General features: G+C 41.5%; 2 protein-coding genes across 8 annotated transcripts in view; both read left to right on the top strand.

Moving 5' to 3' along the window:
* Nucleotides 1-12,336, top strand: part of LOC104773710 (SNF2 domain-containing protein CLASSY 1-like) — a 16,770-nt gene extending 4,434 nt beyond the window's left edge. The window contains exons 5-8 of one of the 5 annotated variants that reach the window (XM_019242735.1): nucleotides 6,930-7,062; nucleotides 7,136-7,273; nucleotides 7,358-7,433; nucleotides 10,253-12,336. In XM_019242735.1, coding sequence (XP_019098280.1) covers nucleotides 6,930-7,062; nucleotides 7,136-7,273; nucleotides 7,358-7,433; nucleotides 10,253-12,117 — 2,212 coding nt within the window. In that variant the 3' untranslated portion in view covers nucleotides 12,118-12,336. Of the gene's footprint in view, nucleotides 1-68; nucleotides 1,224-1,296; nucleotides 1,435-1,518; nucleotides 3,626-3,674; nucleotides 4,238-4,310; nucleotides 4,449-4,532; nucleotides 6,640-6,929; nucleotides 7,063-7,135; nucleotides 7,274-7,357; nucleotides 9,518-10,252 lie in introns of those variants that run through there. The other 4 variants (XM_019242733.1, XM_019242734.1, XM_019242732.1 and 1 more) reach the window with 4 other exon arrangements.
* A 359-nt stretch (nucleotides 12,337-12,695) lies between these two features.
* The window catches only part of LOC104773708 (E3 ubiquitin-protein ligase listerin), a 10,328-nt gene continuing 7,024 nt past the window's right edge, over nucleotides 12,696-15,999 (top strand). For 2 of the 3 annotated variants that reach the window (XM_019242730.1, XM_019242731.1), the window contains exons 1-9: nucleotides 12,696-12,909; nucleotides 13,026-13,143; nucleotides 13,223-13,285; nucleotides 13,377-13,454; nucleotides 13,676-13,767; nucleotides 14,108-14,210; nucleotides 14,395-14,547; nucleotides 14,630-15,724; nucleotides 15,825-15,986. In XM_019242730.1, coding sequence (XP_019098275.1) covers nucleotides 12,854-12,909; nucleotides 13,026-13,143; nucleotides 13,223-13,285; nucleotides 13,377-13,454; nucleotides 13,676-13,767; nucleotides 14,108-14,210; nucleotides 14,395-14,547; nucleotides 14,630-15,724; nucleotides 15,825-15,986 — 1,920 coding nt within the window. In that variant the 5' untranslated portion in view covers nucleotides 12,696-12,853. The remainder of the gene's footprint in view (nucleotides 12,910-13,025; nucleotides 13,144-13,222; nucleotides 13,286-13,376; nucleotides 13,455-13,675; nucleotides 13,768-14,107; nucleotides 14,211-14,394; nucleotides 14,548-14,629; nucleotides 15,725-15,824; nucleotides 15,987-15,999) is intronic. The other variant, XM_010498354.1, reaches the window with a different exon arrangement.

The following is a 15,999-nucleotide window of genomic DNA, read 5'->3' as shown; positions in this document are numbered from 1 at the left end:
AGCTTTGCAAGGAACAAAGCTTGGACCGCTACTACAGATGGAGAAACTCTGAGGACTGTACTTCGCTGGTGAAAACAAGACTAAATCTGGGAAAGTTCTTGCCTGATCTTTCTTGGTTGCTTGTTACATCAGTTTTGAAAAACATTGTGTTTCAGATCAGAACCTTTCACGACAAGATGGTTTATCAGATTGTGGCGGATGAATGCTCTAGTAGCTCTTTGAGTGCAATGAACATCACGGTGGAAGACGGTGTTTTCATGTCCAAAGTTGTTTTGTTCAATCCAGCTGAGGATACTCATCAAGATACTGATGTAAAGCAGGAGATCGAAGAGGAGTTAATGGAGCTGCGTCGATCCAAGAGAAGAAGTGGGCGGCCTGATAGATACGCTGACTCTGAGAGTCAGCCAGATTCAAAGGATGGATGGGTAAGGATGATGCCATATAGGTACAGCACATGGACTGATTTAAGTGATGATGATGAAGATTATGACGAAGAAGAGTGTGATGATGATAGAGATACCGATGACGATTTATACTTACCGTTATCGCAATTACTTGGGAAAAAGGGAAGCACAAAGGGATTAAGTAAGGAGAAGCGAAGAGAGATTGTTCTGATAGACAAAACAGAGATGAAGAAGAGGAAAAAAACAGAGAGAATTGGTAGAAACGGCGAGCTTTCGGTTATTCCCTTCACTCCCGTCTTTGAACCTATACCGTTGGAACAGTTTGGTCTCAATGCAAATAGTTTGTTTGGTGGATCCTCTGGAAGTCATTTGATGGATGAGATAGATAGGTATCGTAGTAAAGCAGCAAAATATGGGAAAAAGAAGAAGTTGGAAATGGAAGAGATGGAATCTGATCTATGTTGGAATGGACCCCTCAGTAATGTGGTTCAAAAAAGAAATGGACCGCATTCCCGAATACGGTCTGTTTCTGGGAACACCGGAATTTCCGAGGAACCACAGATTTTTAAGAAGAGAACATTGAGCGCAGGTGCGTATAACAAGCTGATAGACTCGTACATGAGTAGAATTGATTCTACAATTGCAGCCAAGAACGAAGCGACCAATGTTGTTGAGCAGTTGATGGGGTTAAAGAACGCTGCAAGCTCTTCCATGGAAGCCGAAAAAAGTTCGAGTGAGGATGATGATGCAGAGAACGAGATGCTATGGAGGGAAATGGAACTATGCTTGGCTTCTTCTTACATTCTTGATGATAATGAGGTAGATTCTTTTTGGAAATCTTTTGATATTTTCCGAAACTTGTGTCTTATATATAGTTGATTCAAAATTTCAGGTGAGAGTGGATAACGAGGCGTTCCATAAAGCACTCGGTGATTGTGAACATGATTATGAATTGAATGAAGAAATCGGAATGTGTTGCAGATTGTGTGGTCATGTAGGAACTGAGATGAAACATGTTTCTGCACCTTTTGTAAGTGGAAAGTCTGGGAAAGACATTATCATGTTATCTATTTTTGATGAATTAGTAATTTTTTGGTGGTTTGATTTTCAATAGGCGCATCACAAGAAATGGACGACAGAGACTAAGCAAGTCAACGAAGATGACATAAATACTACGAAAGTGAACCAAGATGGAGCTGAGAGTCATAATTACACTATACCAGTTGCTTCCTCAGATATGCCCTCCGCTAAAGAAAGTGACAATGTTTGGTCTCTTATACCTCAGCTTGAGAGAAAACTGCATTTACACCAGAAAAAAGCTTTTGAATTTCTCTGGAGGAACCTAGCCGGGTCAGTGGTTCCCGCGATGATGGATCCGAGTTCAGAGAAGATAGGTGGGTGCGTGATTTCTCATACTCCTGGAGCAGGCAAAACATTTCTGATCATAGCTTTTCTTGCAAGCTACTTGAAGATATTTCCGGGTAAAAGGCCATTGGTTCTTGCTCCGAAAACAACCTTGTACACATGGTACAAGGAGTTCATCAAATGGGAGATTCCGGTACCCGTTCACTTGCTCCATGGTCGTAGAACCTACTGTGTGGCCAAAGAGAACACCATTCAGATCGAGGGAATTCCAAAACCGAGCCAAGATGTTATGCATGTTCTTGACTGTCTCGACAAAATCCAGAAATGGCATGCACAGCCTAGTGTTCTTGTAATGGGTTACACATCGTTTCTAACATTGATGAGGGAAGATTCAAAGTTTGCTCATAGAAAATACATGGCTAAAGTACTGAGAGAGTCTCCTGGATTACTGGTTCTAGACGAGGGACATAACCCGAGGAGTACCAAGTCGAGATTACGAAAGGCCTTGATGAAAGTTGATACTGATCTGAGGATTCTGCTTTCGGGCACATTGTTTCAGAACAACTTCTGTGAGTACTTCAACACTTTGTGCTTGGCTAGACCCAAGTTTGTTCACGAGGTTCTAGTTGAGTTGGATCAGAAGTTCCAGACAAACCAAACTGAGCAAAAGGCGCCTCACTTGCTTGAAAATAGAGCTCGGAAATTCTTCCTCGACATTATAGCCAAGAAGATTGACACAAAAGTGGGCGATGAGCGCTTGCAAGGTCTCAACATGTTGAGGAATATGACCAGTGGTTTCATCGATAACTATGAAGGGAACGGAAGCGGAAGCGGAAGTGGTGACGTTCTCCCAGGTTTGCAGATTTACACATTGTTGATGAACTCCACAGATATACAGCACAGAACTCTTACCAAACTTCAGAACATAATGTCGACTTACCATGGATATCCACTCGAGCTCGAGTTACTCATAACGTTAGCAGCTATCCATCCTTGGTTGGTCAAAACCACTGCCTGTTGCACCAAATTCCTCAATCCTCAGGAGCTTTCCGAGATTGAGGAGCTCAAGCACGATGCAAAGAAAGGATCAAAAGTCATGTTCGTGCTTAACCTCGTGTTTCGGGTGGTCAAGAGGGAGAAAATCCTCATATTTTGCCACAACATTGCGCCGATTCGCCTGTTTCTTGAGCTGTTTGAGAATATTTTCAGGTGGAAGAGAGGCCGAGAGCTCCTGACCTTGACAGGGGATCTTGAGCTGTTCGAGAGAGGCAGAGTGATAGACAAATTCGAAGAACCAGGAGGCCAGTCACGTGTTCTGCTCGCTTCGATCACGGCCTGTGCAGAAGGCATCAGTCTAACAGCTGCATCACGGGTGATCATGCTTGATTCAGAGTGGAATCCTTCTAAGACAAAGCAAGCAATCGCACGTGCATTCAGACCGGGACAGCAGAAAGTGGTGTACGTTTACCAGCTCTTGTCCAGAGGAACACTTGAGGAAGACAAATACAGGAGGACAACCTGGAAAGAGTGGGTCTCAAGTATGATTTTCAGCGAAGAATTTGTGGCGGATCCATCTCAGTGGCAAGCTGAGAAGATTGAGGACGATGTTCTTAGAGAAATCGTGGAGGAAGACAAAGTCAAATCATTCCATATGATCATGAAGAATGAAAAAGCTTCAACAGGTGGGTAATTGCGTAACTTTTACCGTTCAAGTTTTCTGTTTCACCATGCTTTTAATGATGCTTCTTTAACAGCTTGTTGTATTGATGTAATAAATAAATTAATCTTGTATCAAAAGTTTGTGTAACCTATTCAGCTGTAGGATCATCTTCTTATAAAATAAAGTGAAACAGATGTACCCANACAAAACAGAGATGAAGAAGAGGAAAAAAACAGAGAGAATTGGTAGAAACGGCGAGCTTTCGGTTATTCCCTTCACTCCCGTCTTTGAACCTATACCGTTGGAACAGTTTGGTCTCAATGCAAATAGTTTGTTTGGTGGATCCTCTGGAAGTCATTTGATGGATGAGATAGATAGGTATCGTAGTAAAGCAGCAAAATATGGGAAAAAGAAGAAGTTGGAAATGGAAGAGATGGAATCTGATCTATGTTGGAATGGACCCCTCAGTAATGTGGTTCAAAAAAGAAATGGACCGCATTCCCGAATACGGTCTGTTTCTGGGAACACCGGAATTTCCGAGGAACCACAGATTTTTAAGAAGAGAACATTGAGCGCAGGTGCGTATAACAAGCTGATAGACTCGTACATGAGTAGAATTGATTCTACAATTGCAGCCAAGAACGAAGCGACCAATGTTGTTGAGCAGTTGATGGGGTTAAAGAACGCTGCAAGCTCTTCCATGGAAGCCGAAAAAAGTTCGAGTGAGGATGATGATGCAGAGAACGAGATGCTATGGAGGGAAATGGAACTATGCTTGGCTTCTTCTTACATTCTTGATGATAATGAGGTAGATTCTTTTTGGAAATCTTTTGATATTTTCCGAAACTTGTGTCTTATATATAGTTGATTCAAAATTTCAGGTGAGAGTGGATAACGAGGCGTTCCATAAAGCACTCGGTGATTGTGAACATGATTATGAATTGAATGAAGAAATCGGAATGTGTTGCAGATTGTGTGGTCATGTAGGAACTGAGATGAAACATGTTTCTGCACCTTTTGTAAGTGGAAAGTCTGGGAAAGACATTATCATGTTATCTATTTTTGATGAATTAGTAATTTTTTGGTGGTTTGATTTTCAATAGGCGCATCACAAGAAATGGACGACAGAGACTAAGCAAGTCAACGAAGATGACATAAATACTACGAAAGTGAACCAAGATGGAGCTGAGAGTCATAATTACACTATACCAGTTGCTTCCTCAGATATGCCCTCCGCTAAAGAAAGTGACAATGTTTGGTCTCTTATACCTCAGCTTGAGAGAAAACTGCATTTACACCAGAAAAAAGCTTTTGAATTTCTCTGGAGGAACCTAGCCGGGTCAGTGGTTCCCGCGATGATGGATCCGAGTTCAGAGAAGATAGGTGGGTGCGTGATTTCTCATACTCCTGGAGCAGGCAAAACATTTCTGATCATAGCTTTTCTTGCAAGCTACTTGAAGATATTTCCGGGTAAAAGGCCATTGGTTCTTGCTCCGAAAACAACCTTGTACACATGGTACAAGGAGTTCATCAAATGGGAGATTCCGGTACCCGTTCACTTGCTCCATGGTCGTAGAACCTACTGTGTGGCCAAAGAGAACACCATTCAGATCGAGGGAATTCCAAAACCGAGCCAAGATGTTATGCATGTTCTTGACTGTCTCGACAAAATCCAGAAATGGCATGCACAGCCTAGTGTTCTTGTAATGGGTTACACATCGTTTCTAACATTGATGAGGGAAGATTCAAAGTTTGCTCATAGAAAATACATGGCTAAAGTACTGAGAGAGTCTCCTGGATTACTGGTTCTAGACGAGGGACATAACCCGAGGAGTACCAAGTCGAGATTACGAAAGGCCTTGATGAAAGTTGATACTGATCTGAGGATTCTGCTTTCGGGCACATTGTTTCAGAACAACTTCTGTGAGTACTTCAACACTTTGTGCTTGGCTAGACCCAAGTTTGTTCACGAGGTTCTAGTTGAGTTGGATCAGAAGTTCCAGACAAACCAAACTGAGCAAAAGGCGCCTCACTTGCTTGAAAATAGAGCTCGGAAATTCTTCCTCGACATTATAGCCAAGAAGATTGACACAAAAGTGGGCGATGAGCGCTTGCAAGGTCTCAACATGTTGAGGAATATGACCAGTGGTTTCATCGATAACTATGAAGGGAACGGAAGCGGAAGCGGAAGTGGTGACGTTCTCCCAGGTTTGCAGATTTACACATTGTTGATGAACTCCACAGATATACAGCACAGAACTCTTACCAAACTTCAGAACATAATGTCGACTTACCATGGATATCCACTCGAGCTCGAGTTACTCATAACGTTAGCAGCTATCCATCCTTGGTTGGTCAAAACCACTGCCTGTTGCACCAAATTTCTCAATCCTCAGGAGCTTTCCGAGATTGAGAAGCTCAAGCACGATGCAAAGAAAGGATCAAAAGTCATGTTCGTGCTTAACCTCGTGTTCCGGGTGGTCAAGAGGGAGAAAATCCTCATATTTTGCCACAACATTGCGCCGATTCGCCTGTTTCTTGAGCTGTTTGAGAATATTTTCAGGTGGAAGAGAGGCCGAGAGCTCCTGACCTTGACAGGGGATCTTGAGCTGTTTGAGAGAGGCAGAGTGATAGACAAATTCGAAGAACCAGGAGGCCAGTCCCGTGTTCTGCTCGCTTCGATCACGGCCTGTGCAGAAGGCATCAGTCTAACAGCTGCATCACGGGTGATCATGCTTGATTCAGAGTGGAATCCTTCTAAGACAAAGCAAGCAATCGCACGTGCATTCAGACCGGGACAGCAGAAAGTGGTGTACGTTTACCAGCTCTTGTCCAGAGGAACACTTGAGGAAGACAAATACAGGAGGACAACCTGGAAAGAGTGGGTCTCAAGTATGATTTTCAGCGAAGAATTTGTGGCGGATCCATCTCAGTGGCAAGCTGAGAAGATTGAGGACGATGTTCTTAGAGAAATCGTGGAGGAAGACAAAGTCAAATCATTCCATATGATCATGAAGAATGAAAAAGCTTCAACAGGTGGCTAATTGCGTAACTTTTACCGTTCAAGTTTTCTGTTTCACCATGCATTTAATGATGCTTCTTTAACAGCTTGTTGTATTGTAATAAATAAACTTATCTTGTATCAAAAGTTTGTGTAACCCATTCATACTCTTGTTTGATAAAGCAACCTCCAAATAAGATAATTAAACAGTTCATTGTGGTGAATCTATTGTTATCATTTATATTATTAGACTACAATTTAATAACATGGTGATTATAAATACAGGCTAGATACAAAACATAATTAGACTTGACATGACTTCGAATATATGGAAGAAGAGACAGGAAGGTTATATTTTGATTTTTAAAAGTCAGGGTCTGATATAAAAACTGAAATTTAGATAAACTTTTGTGAATTTTCAAAAACCAAATTTTCCTAGGTTTTTAAAATTAAAAGTATTAGTTGGGCCGTCTANCAATGTTGTTGAGCAGTTGATGGGGTTAAAGAACGCTGCAAGCTCTTCCATGGAAGCCGAAAAAAGTTCGAGTGAGGATGATGATGCAGAGAACGAGATGCTATGGAGGGAAATGGAACTATGCTTGGCTTCTTCTTACATTCTTGATGATAATGAGGTAGATTCTTTTTGGAAATCTTTTGATATTTTCCGAAACTTGTGTCTTATATATAGTTGATTCAAAATTTCAGGTGAGAGTGGATAACGAGGCGTTCCATAAAGCACTCGGTGGTTGTGAACATGATTATGAATTGAATGAAGAAATCGGAATGTGTTGCAGATTGTGTGGTCATGTAGGAACTGAGATGAAACATGTTTCTGCACCTTTTGTAAGTGGAAAGTCTGGGAAAGACATTATCATGTTATCTATTTTTGATGAATTAGTAATCTTTTGGTGGTTTGATTTTCAATAGGCGCATCACAAGAAATGGACGACAGAGACTAAGCAAGTCAACGAAGATGACATAAATACTACTAAAGTGAACCAAGATGGAGCTGAGAGTCATAATTACACTATACCAGTTGCTTCCTCAGATATGCCCTCCGCTGAAGAAAGTGACAATGTTTGGTCTCTTATACCTCAGCTTGAGAGAAAACTGCATTTACACCAGAAAAAAGCTTTTGAGTTTCTCTGGAGGAACCTAGCCGGGTCAGTGGTTCCCGCGATGATGGATCCGAGTTCAGAGAAGATAGGTGGGTGCGTGATTTCTCATACTCCTGGAGCAGGCAAAACATTTCTGATCATAGCTTTTCTTGCAAGTTACTTGAAGATATTTCCGGGTAAAAGGCCATTGGTTCTTGCTCCGAAAACAACCTTGTACACATGGTACAAGGAGTTCATCAAATGGGAGATTCCGGTACCCGTTCACTTGCTCCATGGTCGTAGAACCTACTGTGTGGCCAAAGAGAACACCATTCAGATCGAGGGAATTCCAAAACCGAGCCAAGATGTTATGCATGTTCTTGACTGTCTCGACAAAATCCAGAAATGGCATGCACAGCCTAGTGTTCTTGTAATGGGTTACACATCGTTTCTAACATTGATGAGGGAAGATTCAAAGTTTGCTCATAGAAAATACATGGCTAAAGTACTGAGAGAGTCTCCTGGATTACTGGTTCTAGACGAGGGACATAACCCGAGGAGTACCAAGTCGAGATTACGAAAGGCCTTGATGAAAGTTGATACTGATCTGAGGATTCTGCTTTCGGGCACATTGTTTCAGAACAACTTCTGTGAGTACTTCAACACTTTGTGCTTGGCTAGACCCAAGTTTGTTCAAGAGGTTCTAGTTGAGTTGGATCAGAAGTTCCAGACAAACCAAACTGAGCAAAAGGCGCCTCACTTGATTGAAAATAGAGCTCGGAAATTCTTCCTCGACATTATAGCCAAGAAGATTGACACAAAAGTGGGCGATGAGCGCTTGCAAGGTCTCAACATGTTGAGGAATATGACCAGTGGTTTCATCGATAACTATGAAGGGAGCGGAAGCGGAAGCGGAAGTGGTGACGTTCTCCCAGGTTTGCAGATTTACACATTGTTGATGAACTCCACAGATGTACAGCACAGAACTCTTACCAAACTTCAGAACATAATGTCGACTTACCATGGATATCCACTCGAGCTCGAGTTACTCATAACGTTAGCAGCTATCCATCCTTGGTTGGTCAAAACCACTGCCTGTTGCACCAAATTCCTCAATCCTCAGGAGCTTTCCGAGATTGAGGAGCTCAAGCACGATGCAAAGAAAGGATCAAAAGTCATGTTCGTGCTTAACCTCGTGTTTCGGGTGGTCAAGAGGGAGAAAATCCTCATATTTTGCCACAACATTGCGCCGATTCGCCTGTTTCTTGAGCTGTTTGAGAATATTTTCAGGTGGAAGAGAGGCCGAGAGCTCCTGACCTTGACAGGGGATCTTGAGCTGTTCGAGAGAGGCAGAGTGATAGACAAATTCGAAGAACCAGGAGGCCAGTCACGTGTTCTGCTCGCTTCGATCACGGCCTGTGCAGAAGGCATCAGTCTAACAGCTGCATCACGGGTGATCATGCTTGATTCAGAGTGGAATCCTTCTAAGACAAAGCAAGCAATCGCACGTGCATTCAGACCGGGACAGCAGAAAGTGGTGTACGTTTACCAGCTCTTGTCCAGAGGAACACTTGAGGAAGACAAATACAGGAGGACAACCTGGAAAGAGTGGGTCTCAAGTATGATTTTCAGCGAAGAATTTGTGGCGGATCCATCTCAGTGGCAAGCTGAGAAGATTGAGGACGATGTTCTTAGAGAAATCGTGGAGGAAGACAAAGTCAAATCATTCCATATGATCATGAAGAATGAAAAAGCTTCAACAGGTGGGTAATTGCGTAACTTTTACCGTTCAAGTTTTCTGTTTCACCATGCTTTTAATGATGCTTCTTTAACAGCTTGTTGTATTGATGTAATAAATAAATTAATCTTGTATCAAAAGTTTGTGTAACCTATTCAGCTGTAGGATCATCTTCTTATAAAATAAAGTGAAACAGATGTACCCATCATACTCTTGTTTGATAAAGCAACCTCCAAATAAGATAATTAAACAGTTCATTGTGGTGAATCTATTGTTATTATTAGACTACAATTTAATAACATGGTGATTATAAATACAGGCTAGATACAAAACATAATTAGACTTGACATGACTTCGAATATGAACAAGAGACAGGAAGGAACATATGTGACTACGGAATAATTCACAACTAGGGGGTTATATTTTGATTTTTAAAAGTCGGGGTCTGATAGGAAAACAACAAAAATTTAGAGAAACGTATGTGAATTTTTAAAAACCAATTTTTCTTAGGTTTAAAATTTGAAGTATTAGTTGGGCCGTCTATAATTGGGCCTGACTAAGTGAACCCAATATCAATCAATGGGGCGAATCCTTAAGACCCGACAAACTCACTTTGCCTCCTCCAACGACGGCGATGATCGTATCGCCACCGCCTTCCCCCTCCGACCCTTGACTTCCTCCTAAATACTAGTTTGGTAGACCGATCAGACACCAGCTCTCTATCTGTGAATCTCTCCGAAGCTTTTTCCGTGTAGAGAGTAGAAGAGAGATGGGAAAACCCAAAGGAGATGCTTTAAGGAGCAAAGCTCGTCCATCCAGCAGCAGGTGAAACTTTGTTCCTTCATCCTTCATCCTTCTCGTTCAATTTCTTCGAATTGTATCTTTTACCACGTCTTTGCTTCGTTAGTTTGGTACTGAATTTGAGTTTTTTCTCTGAACAGCTTGGCGGCTTCGCTGTTGCCCNAAATACTACGAAAGTGAACCAAGATGGAGCTGAGAGTCATAATTACACTATACCAGTTGCTTCCTCAGATATGCCCTCCGCTAAAGAAAGTGACAATGTTTGGTCTCTTATACCTCAGCTTGAGAGAAAACTGCATTTACACCAGAAAAAAGCTTTTGAGTTTCTCTGGAGGAACCTAGCCGGGTCAGTGGTTCCCGCGATGATGGATCCGAGTTCAGAGAAGATAGGTGGGTGCGTGATTTCTCATACTCCTGGAGCAGGCAAAACATTTCTGATCATAGCTTTTCTTGCAAGTTACTTGAAGATATTTCCGGGTAAAAGGCCATTGGTTCTTGCTCCGAAAACAACCTTGTACACATGGTACAAGGAGTTCATCAAATGGGAGATTCCGGTACCCGTTCACTTGCTCCATGGTCGTAGAACCTACTGTGTGGCCAAAGAGAACACCATTCAGATCGAGGGAATTCCAAAACCGAGCCAAGATGTTATGCATGTTCTTGACTGTCTCGACAAAATCCAGAAATGGCATGCACAGCCTAGTGTTCTTGTAATGGGTTACACATCGTTTCTAACATTGATGAGGGAAGATTCAAAGTTTGCTCATAGAAAATACATGGCTAAAGTACTGAGAGAGTCTCCTGGATTACTGGTTCTAGACGAGGGACATAACCCGAGGAGTACCAAGTCGAGATTACGAAAGGCCTTGATGAAAGTTGATACTGATCTGAGGATTCTGCTTTCGGGCACATTGTTTCAGAACAACTTCTGTGAGTACTTCAACACTTTGTGCTTGGCTAGACCCAAGTTTGTTCAAGAGGTTCTAGTTGAGTTGGATCAGAAGTTCCAGACAAACCAAACTGAGCAAAAGGCGCCTCACTTGATTGAAAATAGAGCTCGGAAATTCTTCCTCGACATTATAGCCAAGAAGATTGACACAAAAGTGGGCGATGAGCGCTTGCAAGGTCTCAACATGTTGAGGAATATGACCAGTGGTTTCATCGATAACTATGAAGGGAGCGGAAGCGGAAGCGGAAGTGGTGACGTTCTCCCAGGTTTGCAGATTTACACATTGTTGATGAACTCCACAGATGTACAGCACAGAACTCTTACCAAACTTCAGAACATAATGTCGACTTACCATGGATATCCACTCGAGCTCGAGTTACTCATAACGTTAGCAGCTATCCATCCTTGGTTGGTCAAAACCACTGCCTGTTGCACCAAATTCCTCAATCCTCAGGAGCTTTCCGAGATTGAGGAGCTCAAGCACGATGCAAAGAAAGGATCAAAAGTCATGTTCGTGCTTAACCTCGTGTTTCGGGTGGTCAAGAGGGAGAAAATCCTCATATTTTGCCACAACATTGCGCCGATTCGCCTGTTTCTTGAGCTGTTTGAGAATATTTTCAGGTGGAAGAGAGGCCGAGAGCTCCTGACCTTGACAGGGGATCTTGAGCTGTTCGAGAGAGGCAGAGTGATAGACAAATTCGAAGAACCAGGAGGCCAGTCACGTGTTCTGCTCGCTTCGATCACGGCCTGTGCAGAAGGCATCAGTCTAACAGCTGCATCACGGGTGATCATGCTTGATTCAGAGTGGAATCCTTCTAAGACAAAGCAAGCAATCGCACGTGCATTCAGACCGGGACAGCAGAAAGTGGTGTACGTTTACCAGCTCTTGTCCAGAGGAACACTTGAGGAAGACAAATACAGGAGGACAACCTGGAAAGAGTGGGTCTCAAGTATGATTTTCAGCGAAGAATTTGTGGCGGATCCATCTCAGTGGCAAGCTGAGAAGATTGAGGACGATGTTCTTAGAGAAATCGTGGAGGAAGACAAAGTCAAATCATTCCATATGATCATGAAGAATGAAAAAGCTTCAACAGGTGGGTAATTGCGTAACTTTTACCGTTCAAGTTTTCTGTTTCACCATGCTTTTAATGATGCTTCTTTAACAGCTTGTTGTATTGATGTAATAAATAAATTAATCTTGTATCAAAAGTTTGTGTAACCTATTCAGCTGTAGGATCATCTTCTTATAAAATAAAGTGAAACAGATGTACCCATCATACTCTTGTTTGATAAAGCAACCTCCAAATAAGATAATTAAACAGTTCATTGTGGTGAATCTATTGTTATTATTAGACTACAATTTAATAACATGGTGATTATAAATACAGGCTAGATACAAAACATAATTAGACTTGACATGACTTCGAATATGAACAAGAGACAGGAAGGAACATATGTGACTACGGAATAATTCACAACTAGGGGGTTATATTTTGATTTTTAAAAGTCGGGGTCTGATAGGAAAACAACAAAAATTTAGAGAAACGTATGTGAATTTTTAAAAACCAATTTTTCTTAGGTTTAAAATTTGAAGTATTAGTTGGGCCGTCTATAATTGGGCCTGACTAAGTGAACCCAATATCAATCAATGGGGCGAATCCTTAAGACCCGACAAACTCACTTTGCCTCCTCCAACGACGGCGATGATCGTATCGCCACCGCCTTCCCCCTCCGACCCTTGACTTCCTCCTAAATACTAGTTTGGTAGACCGATCAGACACCAGCTCTCTATCTGTGAATCTCTCCGAAGCTTTTTCCGTGTAGAGAGTAGAAGAGAGATGGGAAAACCCAAAGGAGATGCTTTAAGGAGCAAAGCTCGTCCATCCAGCAGCAGGTGAAACTTTGTTCCTTCATCCTTCATCCTTCTCGTTCAATTTCTTCGAATTGTATCTTTTACCACGTCTTTGCTTCGTTAGTTTGGTACTGAATTTGAGTTTTTTCTCTGAACAGCTTGGCGGCTTCGCTGTTGCCCTCTGCCTCTGCAGCTGCGGCCGTAGGTTTTGGTGGCTATGTCGGTAGCTCTAGATTCGAAGCTTCTATATCAAACGAAGACTCTGCTCCTTTCTTGGTATGTTATGTCCCTCTTTGTTTGTTTCTGCCAACTTGTTTGCCAGTTTCTCATATTTGTGGATATGATGGAATTGTAGGATTTGGATAGTGAGGTTGCCCAACACTTGCAACGGCTTTCAAGGAAAGACCCTACAACGAAGGTAACTTAACGGGCTTTCCATGGTTATTCAATCGACTACGAGACCTGCTTTTCTTGAGTTTTCTTGATTGTGATTTTGTTTGTTTCAACAGATTAAAGCTCTTGCTTCCCTGTCAGAACTGATTAAGCAGAAGAAAGGCAAGGAACTTTTGCCAATAATCCCACAATGGGTATGTTTCTTTGTTTACATACTAGGGGTGAACCTTCAATATGAATGTTGTATTAAGTTTGATGTTAATAAAATCAGAATTGGGGATATCACTTATGTTGATGAAATTGGCTCACACCAGTCTTTGCCTTAGCATGTTGATCACCCTGTTTCTCTCGTTGCATTGCATTTAGTTGTTCATTTTCCACGATTGGCTTGACTATTTTTGTCCTACTTGTCCAGACATTTGAGTACAAGAAGTTGATACTGGACTACAATAGAGATGTTCGGCGAGCTACGCATGACGTCATGACTAATGTTGTCACTGGTGCCGGGTTTGACTCTCAATTTTCTCTTGCACATTCTTTTTCTTGCCGCGATGCAGTGTTTCATTTATTTGTTTTTTTAGTATCATACACTTGGATGTAAGGTAGTCTTCTTGTGTCATGATGAGTGATATGATTTAGCTTTGAGGTTCTTCTAAAATTTATATCATCAATATTTTGTTGGAATTTGTTTGTTTCTAAGTGCTGTAGAAGCTTGTCTATACTGAACATGTCAGATAAGAAATGTGTCTTGATATTGTCTTACCATGCATGTGATACGGCTATTTTATGCCTTCTCCCTATGTTTTGATATTCTGTATTAATTCTTAGTTTCTTACGTGTTACTCAGGAGAGATTTAGCACCTCATCTAAAGTCTATAATGGGGCCCTGGTGGTTTTCGCAGTTCGACTTGGCATCTGAAGTTTCTCAAGCAGCAAAGTCTTCTCTGCAGGTTGGCTCCTCGTTTCGTAATTCAGTTTTCTTAGTGGAGGTTTTTTTTTTTTACTCTATGTGTGGAAGCCCCACCGTCGATTATAAACTCTCTTGTCGTATTATTAGATCAGTAACCTTTTTAATTCTGCTCAGCAGGAACATTAATATTCAGATTCTCATTTAGTTGTCTAACTTTTAAACAGGCAGCATTTCCTTCCCAGGAAAAGAGATTGCACGCCTTGAATTTATGTTCAACTGAGATTTTTGCTTATCTGGAGGAAAATCTCAAACTTACACCTCAAAATTTATCTGATAAAGCACTTGCTTCAGATGAATTAGAAGAAATGTACCAGCAGGTACTCCATCTCGGTGATTCTTCATGCTATTTTTCCTTGTTTGGGTTTTCTTTTCCAATGTCTTATTTTCCGTTGTTTTCAGATGATATCGTCATCTCTGGTGGCATTGGCTACACTACTAGATATTTTGCTCCGGGAACCTGATAAAGCTAGCTCTGCAAACGTTAATTCTGAATCGAAACTTGCCTCAAAGGCTAGGGCTCTGGCAATCTCCGCAGCTGAGAAGTTGTTCTCTTTCCATAAATGCTTTCTGAACTTTCTAAAATCTGGAAGCCCTAGTATTCGGTCAGCTACTTATTCTTTATTAAGCAGCTTCATCAAAAATGTTCCTGAAGTCTTTGGCGAAGGCAACATCAGATGCCTTGCACCAGCTCTGCTTGGTGTTTTCCGAGAAAATAATCCAACCTGCCACTCATCAATGTGGGAGGCTGTCTTGCTGTTCACTAGAAAGTACCCTCAGAGTTGGGTCTACTTGAATGTTCATAAATCTGTTCTAAATCATTTGTGGCAGTTTCTAAGGAACGGTTGCTATGGATCCCCACGGGTTTCTTATCCTGCACTGATATTGTTCCTGGAAGTTATGCCAACACAATCTGTAGAAGCTGATAAGTTCTTTGTGAATTTTTTCAAAAACTTATTAGCTGGAAGAAGTATATGTGATTCTTCAAGTACGGATCAATTATCACTTCTTCGGGCAACAACTGAATGTTTCCTCTGGGGATTAAATAATGCTTCAAAGTACTGCGATGGTCCCAATTCCATTCATGATCTCCAGGTTGATCTAATTGATAAAGTCCTCGTGAAGATTCTATGGGCAGACTTCTTTGAACTATCTAAGGGCAGCATTCCACCTATTCAGAGGAAGTCAGCTGAAACTCTTGGCATGGGTAATTCATTTAGTTATCTGCAAGAGCTAGGTAGATGCATCCTAGAAATCCTTTCAGGGATTAATTTGCTCGAACAGAACCTGCTGTCTTTTTTCTGTAAATCTGTTCAAGAGAGCTTCTTGGATATGCTTCAGCAGGGAAACTTAGAGATAGTTTCGGGTAGCATGAGAAAAATGATTGACTTTGTCTTGTTGTTGGAGAGATATTCAGTTTTGGAAGGTGAGAGTTGGCCCTTGGATCAATTTACGGGGCCACTGCTGTCAAAGGCTTTCCCGTGGATAAAATCATCTGTAAGTTATTGTCCATTTTGTTACCATGTTATGTCATACATAATATGATGTTTATACTTGATAAACTCATGATGTTTATACGTTATATTTGTCATTTTAGGAATTGGTAGATGGTGTGAAGCTTTTGTCAGTTTCAGTATCAGTGTTTGGACCGAGAAAGATAGTTCCAATACTAATTGATGATATAGAGACTTCTACCCTTCTCTCTGTTGAAAAAGGGAGGGATATGAGCCCAGAGAAGTTCATTAAAGTTTTTCAAGAAATTTTTATTCCTT

This window comes from Camelina sativa, unplaced genomic scaffold (assembly GCF_000633955.1).
Source record: "Camelina sativa cultivar DH55 unplaced genomic scaffold, Cs unpScaffold00624, whole genome shotgun sequence".
Classification (NCBI taxonomy): Eukaryota; Viridiplantae; Streptophyta; class Magnoliopsida; order Brassicales; family Brassicaceae; genus Camelina; species Camelina sativa.
The sequence above is the reverse complement of the archived record's forward strand: the minus strand, read 5'-3'. Positions and strand labels throughout refer to the sequence as shown.